The sequence below is a fragment of the Gymnoscopelus braueri genome (genome assembly GCF_963280865.1).
Source record: "Gymnoscopelus braueri genome assembly, chromosome: 15".
NCBI lineage: Eukaryota > Metazoa > Chordata > Actinopteri > Myctophiformes > Myctophidae > Gymnoscopelus > Gymnoscopelus braueri.
In genome coordinates, this window is record NC_137620.1 from 51,502,864 (window position 1) to 51,513,600 (window position 10,737).

General features: G+C 47.4%; 1 protein-coding gene across 1 annotated transcript; it reads right to left on the minus strand.

Moving 5' to 3' along the window:
• Positions 1–5,963: 5,963 nt before the first annotated feature.
• LOC308101631 (importin subunit alpha-1-like) lies at positions 5,964–7,550 on the minus strand (the record flags this gene model as incomplete). Its single annotated transcript, XM_080451052.1, has 1 exon — positions 5,964–7,550. The coding sequence occupies one exon, from the start codon at positions 7,548–7,550 to the stop codon at positions 5,964–5,966; it is 1,587 nt and encodes a 528-aa protein (XP_080307178.1).
• Between the last annotated feature and the right edge of the window lie 3,187 nt (positions 7,551–10,737).

Consider the following 10,737-nt stretch of genomic DNA (forward strand, 5'->3'; position numbering starts at 1 on the left):
TTTGAGGCATTTTGTTCAAAACTGACCAATCCTGCAAACTTACAAACCTTAGCCAATGAGGATGGAATATGGAAAATCGGACAGATCTGTGATGATCACATGATATAGAGATAATGTGTACCGATTTGCATGACGTTTGGATAAAATCTGTAGGAGTAAATGGGTTTTGCACAAATCGGCCTCCTGGTGGCGCTATAACAGGGCTATGTGAAAAAAATTGGGCAGAGGTTCTGAATTGGCATCCAGGGAGTGTGTGTGCACAGTTTCGGAGCGAGCGGGCCAACGGTGTCGGAGATTAGCTGTTCACAGACGGACGGACGGACACACACACACACACACACGGACGGACGGGGGGTAAAACATACTCTCTCGCCATGCCTTTCGGCCTGGCGGAGACATTAAATCTCTGTAGAATCATAAGGTATATTTACAGAGAATACAATAAAAAACATATAGTAACTAGAAAAAGTGCTCCTCGGAGCACAGGTCTCCGCCAGGTCAGGTAGGTTATTGTGGGGCAGCAATGTTCGGAATTAGCCAATCAGGATGGAATATGAAAAATTGGATGGAACCATCTTGATCACTTGACTATATGTGTACCGATTTGCATGATGTTTGAATTTGTAGGAGTAATATAAAAAAGAAAAGTGTTGCAAAATTGGCCTCATGGTGGCGCTATAATAGGGCAATGTTAAAAGGGTGGCATTTGTTCTTCAATGTAGTGCGAATGTGCGTGCAAAGTGTCGCAATCGGACGCTGCATTCATGATTTGTGGCATTTTGTTCAAAACGGGCCACTCCTGCAAACTTTAGATGTCAATGTTAGCCAATCAGGATGGAATATGAAAATTTTAAAAGATCCATCGTGATCACATCATCGTGATCACATGACTATAGAGATCAAGTGTACCGATGTGCGTGAAATTTGGATAAATTCTGAAGGCTTAATATCAAAGAATGTGTTTTACATACGTCGGCCTCCTGGTGGCGCTATGAAAGGCAAATGTGAAAAATGCAGGTCGGTTGTTTTTCCTTGGCCTCTAGGGAGTGTGCGTGCAAAGTTTTACACAGATCGGTGCAGTTATAGTTAAAAACATAAATCGTCCATTTATAGCGCCACCATGAGGCTGATTTGAACATTTTCAAGTGGCATTTCTTCCTCGGCCTAGTGGGAATGTGCGTGTGAAATCTCACGGAAATCGCAAGCTGCGTTCATGATTTGAGGCATTTTGTTGAAAACGAAGCAATCCTGCAAACTTTGGAAGCCAACCTTAGCCAATCAGGATGAAATATGGAAAATTGGACAGATCCGTGTTGATCACATGACTATAGAGATACTGTGTACTGATTTGCGTGATGTTTGGATAAAATCTGTAGGAGTACTGTCAAGAAGTGTGTTTTGCAAAAAGCGGCCTCCTGGTGGTGCTATAAAAGGTAATTTGAGGTTCTGCTCTGTCATCCAGGGAGTGTGTGTGCACAGTTTTGTTGCGATCAAGCCAACGGTGCCGGAGATTAGCTGTACACAAAATGACAGAATGACGGACACACGGACACACGGACGGACGGACGGACGGACGGACGGACACACACACACACACACACACACACACACACACACACACACACACACACACGGACGGACAGGGGGCAAAACATACTCTCTCGCCATGCCTTTCGGCCTGGCGGAGACAATAAATCTTTGTAGAATCATAAGGTATATTTACAGAGAATACAATAGAAAACATATAGTAATACATCTCTGTAGAATCATAAGGTATATTTACAGAGAATACAATAGAAAACATAGTAACTAGAAAATGTGCTCCTCGGAGCACAGGTCTCCGCCAGTACTGTTCCTGATTAATCCTGTCTTACCTATTTATATTACATATTGTCACGTGTCACTTGACCAATGTTAGCTTGGCTGATGGAAGCTCACTTCAAAAAATATTAATGATTTTTTGAAGTGACACACCTATTTATAGGTTTCTATGTCATCATGCGTCTCGCTAGCCAATCAGAGCATTGGTGACAACAATATTGTCACGTGTCACGCGAAGCTTGACCAATGTTAGCTTGGCTGAGACGGGGACACACACGGAAGGACAAGAACGAAAACATACTCTCCACCTCTGGCGGAGACAATATGTCTCTGAGGAATCATAAGGTATATTTACAGAGAAAGGAGGGGTGGGGGGGGGAGTCAAGGTGTTTAAAGAGTTAAACTATGTTCACTTGTATTTTGAGGACAGGAAGTATTTCAGGTTAGTTTTGGAGGGAAATGTGTCGACTGATAGTTTTGGAGGGAAATGTGTCGACTGCACAGAACTATGTGCAAACGAGCTCTTGCTCAAATAACAAATGATTGGTCGATCCAATCGACCAATCATTGAACTAGAAAAAGTGCTCCTCGGAGCACAGGTCTTTGCCAGGTCAGGTAGGTTATTGTGGCCTCCTGGTGGCGCTATAATAGGCCATTGTGAAAAGGGTGTCATTGCCAGACCCAGGGGGTCGGGCCTACATGAGGCTTTGTCGGTCCCCCTCTCCAAACGTTTTCGTCCATACATGGGCATAAAAGAGGTCTGTCTTCTGTCCTCTTTTTGATTGGCCAAGCTTAGCGTGACGTAGTGCTCTGATCTTTCAACCACTAGGGGTCTGGCAGTACCAGGTCTCCTGGTTCCCTTGTTTCTTCTTAGGCCTTTCACGGCAATCTGACACTGCATTCATGATTTCAGACAATTTGTTCCAAAAATGTGTTTTGCTAAATTAGACCTGCTGGTGGCGCTATAACAGGCCAATGTGAAAAGGGTGGAATTTCTTCCTCGACCTAGAGGGAATGTGCGTGCAAAATTTCCCGGAAATTGCACGCTGCATTCATGATTTGAGGCATTTTGTTCAAAACGGATCTATCCTGCAAACTATGGAAGCCAATGTTTGATTGATTGGTTGGTTGATTGATTGATTGATTGATTGAATATTTTATTAGACAAAAATGTAAAACAGCACAGTTACATTTAACATACTTTGTCTAAAAGGTCTGTTCAAAAAAGTCCTTGCGGTCTTGTTTCCATTGAGGTCCTTGGTAATGTTAGCCAATTAGGATGGAATATGAAATATCGGCCACATCCGTCTTGATCACATGACTATAGAGATACTGTGTACCGATTTGCGAGATTTTTGGACAGAATCTGAAGGAGTAATAGCAAAAAAATTGTTTTACAAAAGTCAGCCTCCCGGTGGCGCTCTAAAAGGCAGATGTGAAAAATGCAGGGAATGTGTGCGCAAAATTTCACAGAATTTGAGGCATTTTGTTCAAAACAAACAAGTGCTGGACATTTTGGAAGCCAATCATACCCAATCAGGATGGAATATAAAAAATGGAATAGATCCGTGTTGATCACATTGCTCTAGAGATACTGTGTACCGATTTGCGTGATGTTTGGACAACATCTGTAGGAGTGAAAAAATGTGTTTAGCAAACTTCGGCCTTCTGGTGGTGCTAGAACAGGCCAATTGTTACAATTTGGGGCAGAGGTTTGGCTTTGGCATCCAGGGAGTGTGTGTGCACAGTTTCGCAGCGACCGGGCCAACGGTGCCGGAGATTAGCTGTTCACAGACAGGAGGACGGACGGTGCAAAACATAGTCTCGGCCATGCCTTTTGGTCTGGTGGTGACAATAGGAAATGATTGGTCCATCCCATTGACCAATCATTAAATAACAAATGATTGGTCGATCCCATCGACCGCGTGGCGACCTGGAAGCAAAAAAAAGGCCAAAACATTTTGATGTGATGAGGACCGGTGTTATGTGAGCGTACACTGCCCCCCTGTGGCCTGGTACAACATGACATCCAGCATCCCACGTTTCAAGGGTGTTCCATTCTCTCTCTCTCTCTCTCTCTCTCTCTCTCTCTCTCTCTCTCTCTCTCTCTCTAAGGGCACCCTTCCTTATTGGCCTCAAATCCAGTTTCCTTTCCGTCTGGAACTTCAACAGATGAATGATGGATGATGATGATAGGTCCTCAACTCAACCTGTGAGGAACCTGAACTCAGAACCTCCTGAAGTCCACCATCAGCTCCTTGGTCTTGTTGACGTTGAGGCTGTTCTCCAGTAAACTTTAGACCAGGTTCTCCACCATAACTCTGAGGGTTACAAATGGAACCTTGTTGTCAGAATACTTGATGATGACGTTGGAGCTGTGATTGGCTGTTCAGTCATGCGTGCACAGGGAGTAGAGGAGAGGGATCAGCATGCATCCCTGGGGTGCTCCAGTGCTGAGGGTCAGGGGGTCAGATGTGATGCTGCTTGGTGTCGGTTTGACAGGAAGTCTAGTATCCAGTCTCTCATGGTGGGTGTAGCCCTAGATCTCTGAGCTTTGTGTCAATGCTGAATATTGAGCTGAAGTCCACCAACAGCATTATATTACTATAACTATACTATACTATAGGGTTACTATACTATACTATAGCTATTAGTCCTTCAGCTTCTTGTCATCCATGTGTGACAGGACGGTGTGGAGAGCCTCTTCATCGTGTGTGACAGGACGGTGTGGAGAGCCTCTTCATCATGTGTGACAGGACGGTGTGGAGAGCCTCTTCATCATGTGTGACAGGACGGTGTGGAGAGCCTCTTCATCGTGTGTGACAGGACGGTGTGGAGAGCCTCTTCATCATGTGTGACAGGACGGTGTGGAGAGCCTCTTCATCGTGTGTGACAGGACGGTGTGGAGAGCCATGGTGATGCTTCATCATCGGTGGATCTGTGTTGACGGGTCCAGCGGGGCAGGAAGTATGGAGCAGATGTATTCTCTCACCAGCTTCTCAAAGAGTTTGCTGACTGTTGGGGAAGAAAGCGACAGATCTCAGACGAGTCACCTCTGAGTATTTGGGGATCAGAATCAGAATCACAATCAGAATCACAATCAGAATCAGAATCAGAATGGCAACAATGAAAACAGAAAAAAAAAGACACTAGCATATAGCCCTGAGGTCAACAACGTGTGGGGTTTAACCATTTAAATCCCAGCTTCCACATTCTGGGGCCACAAATAGACGATCTACAAGCTCACAAAGCGTTGCATTGTGAGCGGCTGCTTCTGGAGGCGAAGAGATGTTTAGTGTAGATGATAGGGGGGACATTTGTCAGGTATGAAATAGTGTCATTTCACACCTGGGCGGAATGCTCAAGCCTCAGAAGTTGAAGGAGGTGCTTTGAGGCTCCTCCCCCTCCATCAGAAGTTGAAGGAGGTGCTTTGAGGCTCCTCCCCCTCCATCAGAAATTGAAGGAGGTGCTTTGAGGCTCCTCCCCCTCCATCAGAAGTTGAAGGAGGTGCTTTGAGGCTCCTCCCCCTCCATCAGAAGTTGAAGGAGGTGCTTTGAGGCTCCTCCCCTCCATCAGAAGTTGAAGGAGGTGCTTTGAGGCTCCTCCCCCTCCATCAGAAGTTGAAGGAGGTGCTTTGAGGCTCCTCCCCCTCCATCAGAAGTTGAAGGAGGTGCTCTGAGGCTCCTCCCCCTCCATCAGAAGTTGAAGGAGGTGCTTTGAGGCTCCTCCCCCTCCATCAGAAGTTGAAGGAGGTGCTCTGAGGCTCCTCCCCTCCATCAGAAGTTGAAGGAGGTGTTTTGAGGCTCCTCCCCCTCATCAGACGTTGAAGGAGGTGCTTTGAGGCTCCTCCCCCTCATCAGAAGTTGAAGGAGGTGTTTTGAGGCTCCTCCCCCTCATCAGACATTGAAGGAGGTGCTGTGAGGCTCCTCCCCCTCCATCAGAAGTTGAAGGAGGTGCTGTGAGGCTCCTCCCCCTCCATCAGAAGTTGAAGGAGGTGCTGTGAGGCTCCTCCCCCTCCATCAGAAGTTGAAGGAGGTGCTTTGAGGCTCCTCCCCCTCCATCAGAAGTTGAAGGAGGTGCTTTGAGGCTCCTCCCCCTCCATCAGAAGTTGAAGGAGGTGCTTTGAGGCTCCTCCCCCTCCATCAGAAGTTGAAGGAGGTGCTTTGAGGCTCCTCCCCTCCCATGTGGAAGGCGTAGTAGCTGTCGGCCGCAGTCGGCGACGCCCCCGGCCGCCCCGCCGCCTCGGCCACGTCCTCCTCCTCTCCTCCGGAGAAGTACTTCTCGATGAGCGCCAGCGAGGTCTTGTAGATCTCCTTGTTCTCGTGCTGCTGCAGCGCCTCGATGCGGTCCAGGCCGCCGCACTCCTCCACCATCAGACACAGCTTGTCCGTCTCGCCGTACGTCTCTCCGGCCTGCAGGATGTTGGCCACGGCCTCCAGGATGAGATGGACCGCCTTCACGTCCTTGGTGCTCAGCAGGGCCAGCAGAGGCTCCAGGACGCCGGCCTGCACCAGGTAGAGCAGCTGCTCCGCGGTGCCCCCGGTGGTGAAGTTGGTGACCGCCCACACCGCCTCCTTCTGGGCTTTGTGGTCGCCGTCCCGCAGCACCCGCACCAGGCAGGGCACCAGGTCGGCGTCGACCACCTCCTGGATCTGAGAGTCCCGTCCGGCCGTGATGTTGCTGAGCGTCCAGGCCGCCTCCTTCTGCACGCCGGCCTTGCCGTGGCCCAGGAGGCGGGGGAAGTGGGCCAGGGCGCCGGCGTCCAGCACCGCCTGCGTCTGCTCGTCCGTCCCGGCCACCATGTTGCCCACGGCCCGCAGCGCCGGCGTCACCACGCTCATCCGGCCGGACGCCAGCAGCTCCACCAGGCGCGGCACCACGCCCGGCGTGCGGACCACCACCTCGATGCGCTCGTCCGTGTCGTTGGTGAGGTACGACACGGCCCAGCAGGTGTTGAACAGGACCTCCTCGTCGCCGTGGTGCAGGAAGGCGGCGATGGCCGGGAGGATCTGCCGCACCACGGCCATGGGGGGGGAGGGGTTCTTGTGGCAGAGGTTAGAGAGCATCCAGGTGACGGTGCGGAGGTACTCGGGCGCGAACGCCGACGCGTCGGGGACGTCCAGGAGGCGGAGCAGCGGCTCCACGGCGCCGGCCTCGATCACGCGGTCCCGCAGCGCCGAGCCGTCGCCGGCGATGTTGGCCAGCGCCCAGACCGCCTGCTCGCTGATGTGAGCGTGCGGCGAGCGCAGCAGCTCCACGAAGGCGGCGATGGCGCCGCCCTGCGCCACGGCGGCCGTCTGCTCCGACGTGCCCGAGGCGACGTTGGTCAGCGCCCACGCCGCCTCAAACTGGACGTGCGGAGCGTCGTGCGCCGCCAGGAAGCGGACCAGCCGGGGCACCAGGCCGGCGGAGATGATCTGGTCGATGGGCGGGTGGCTCTCGCAGGACAGCAGCTTGCGGGCGGCCTGCGTGGCCGCCAGCCGGGCGTCCGGGCCGTCGGCGCCGTCGATGCCCGCCACGATCTCCTGGACGGTCCAGTAGCGCCCCCCCGTGGCGAGCTGAGCGCTCTGGCTCTTCTCCTCCGACACGTTCCTCCGTTTGAAGATCCTCTCGTCCTTCCTCGCCTTACGGAGCTCCACCGTCTCCTCGGCACGTTTGCGGCGAAGCTCCACGGCGTCTTTCCCTTTGTTCTTGAAGAGAGACAGGCGAGCGCCCGCGTTCTTCGACATTTTCCTTCCTTCCTGGTTTTGTCTGTGAGTCTGTTCTCTCGTCCCGTTACCTCTCTCTCTCTTTGTGTGTGTGTGTGTGTGTGTGTGTGTGTGTGTGTGTGTGTGTGTGTGTGTGTGTGTGTCGCTCTGTGGTCGGCCTTGGACAAAGTTGTTGAACTAAGAGCGTACGACAGCCTTATATAAACCAGGATGATGTCACACACTGTGTTTATGACCTCATTCTCTATAATAATTTCTATAATAATTCTCTATAATAATTCTCTATAATAATTCTCTATAATAATTTCTATAATAATTCTCTATAATAATTCTCTATAATAATTCTCTATAATAATCTCTATAATAATTTCTAAAACAATTCTCTGTAATATTTCTCTATAAGATTTCGCTATAATAATTTATATAATATTTCTCTATTATAATTCTCTATAATAATTTCTGTAATAATTCTCTATAATAATTCTCTATAATAATTCTCTATAATAATTCTCTATAATAATTCTTTATAATATTTATCTATAATAATTCTCTATAATAATTTCTATAATAATTCTCTATAATAATTCTCTATAATAATTCTCTATAATATTTCTCTATACTAATTCTCTATAATAATTCTCTATAATAATTCTTTAGTTAAAATCCATCGTCTTGGAATTCCTGGTCCCGAAATGGAACCGGAAACGATTGCTTTTGGCTGGAAGTAGAAACAATAAAAGCACTACTTTATCATTAAAGGGCCAGACCACTTTGGTAGAGGTTAGGGTTGTGTAGTTACCTTATAGACACTGTGGTAGAGGTTAGGGTTGTGTAGTTACTTTATAGACACTGTGGTAGAGGTTAGGGTTGTGTAGTTACCTTATAGACACTGTGGTAGAGGTTAGGGTTGTGTAGTTACTTTATAGACACTGTGGTAGAGGTTAGGGTTGTGTAGTTACCTTATAGACACTGTGTAGAGGTTTGGGTTGTGTAGTTACCTTATAGACACTGTGTAGAGGTTTGGGTTGTGTAGTTACCTTATAGACACTGTGTAGAGGTTTGGGTTGTGTAGTTACCTTATAGACACTGTGGTAGAGGTTTGGGTTGTGTAGTTACCTTATAGACACTGTGGTAGAGGTTTGGGTTGTGTAGTTACCTTATAGACACTGTGGTAGAGGTTAGGGTTGTGTAGTTACCTTATAGACACTGTGGTAGAGGTTAGGGTTGTGTAGTTACCTTATAGACACTGTGGTAGAGGTTAGGGTTGTGTAGTTACCTTATAGACACTGTGGTAGAGGTTTGGGTTGTGTAGTTACCTTATAGACACTGTGGTAGAGGTTTGGGCTGTGTAGTTACCTTATAGACACTGTGGTAGAGGTTTGGGCGGTGTCGTTACCTTATAGACACTGTGGTAGAGGTTTGGGTTGTGTAGTTACCTTATAGACACTGTGGTAGAGGTTTGGGTTGTGTAGTTACCTTATAGACACTGTGGTAGAGGTTTGGGTAGTGTAGTTACCTTATAGACACTGTGGTAGAGGTTTGGGCTGTGTATTATAGACACTGTGGTAGCGGTTTGGGTTGTGTGGTTACCTTATACACACTGTGGTAGAGGTTTGGGTTGTGTGGTTACCTTATACACACTGTGGTAGAGGTTTGGGTTGTGTAGTTACCTTATAGACACTGTGGTAGAGGTTTGGGTTGTGTGGTTACCTTATACACACTGTGGTAGAGGTTTGGGTTGTGTAGTTACCTTATAGACACTGTGGTAGAGGTTAGGGTTGTGTAGTTACCTTATAGACACTGTGGTAGAGGTTTGGGTTGTGTAGTTACCTTATAGACACTGTGGTAGAGGTTAGGGTTGTGTAGTTACCTTATAGACACTGTGGTAGAGGTTTGGGTTGTGTAGTTACCTTATAGACACTGTGGTAGAGGTGTGGGTTGTGTAGTTACCTTATAGACACTGTGGTAGAGGTTTGGGTTGTGTAGTTACCTTATAGACACTGTGGTAGAGGTTTGGGTTGTGTAGTTACCCTATAGACACTGTGGTAGAGGTTAGGGTTGTGTAGTTACCTTGCCATGATGTAACTCCAAAGGTGGACTAGAAAATAAATACAATAATTGCTCCACCGTTTAGGAATTGATAATTCTAAATATGCTCCTCTTTGACTTACATTGTATGGTGAAACAGATCTCAAAATCACTCTTTTAGCATATAAATAAACACAAACAAAGCTGAATCAGACAATATAGAACATCACCAACCCCACTACTGTTTGTTTTTTTAATAAAAATGTTAACTTCCTGTTGATTTTACTATTGAAGATCCGGATCCGGATCCGCAGATCCAGTCCGGGTTTTCTTCTTAATAAACACACACAATTAATAACACGCACACTTCTTAATCATTTCTTAATAACTTCTTAATAACACACACACACATACACACACACACACACACACGCACGCACGCACGCACGCACGCACGCACGCACGCACGCACGCACACACACACACACACACACACACACACGTGTGCGTGTGCGTGTGCGTGTGTGTTTGTCTCATGTGAAACTGCCCAAACATTGATTTCACTTCCTCGTTCACTCAGCAGCCTATCAGAATAATTATTTTGTTTCACATCAATAGTTACTAGGCAGAGACTTGTTGCTTGTTGGAGTCAAAAGTACAACATTTGTCTTTGAAAGCTTCCCAAAAAGGATACTCAACGTGCTGTGTTGTGAGCTTGTAGATCTGCTATATTGAACAAAGACATTTGGTGTAGAGGGAAACACTAGTGGACATGGTACAGAGCCCTGTGGGACCCCAGTTAAATCAGTATAAATGGTTTAAGTGTTTAAAATATTCTTTTGAATAAAATATAGACTATTACTGCCCACCTGCTGGACTGGTAGCTACATTGATATCACTTCTTCCTTCCATTAAAATGTTAAACCAGGGGAATCATTTAGGAGGAGCACACCACACGGAACCGGAACCTTTGGTCATTGGTTCCGGCCATTTGATGACGTAAAGTTATTTCCGTTCCAAACCGGATCAGAACCATAGATATGTCTATGATCAGAACCCAGTGGTGTAAAGTAACGAAGTACATGTACTCAAGTACTGTACTTAAGTACACTTTAGAGGAATTTTTACTTTACTGGAGTATTTCCCATTTTCAATACTTTTACTCCATTACGTCTCAGAG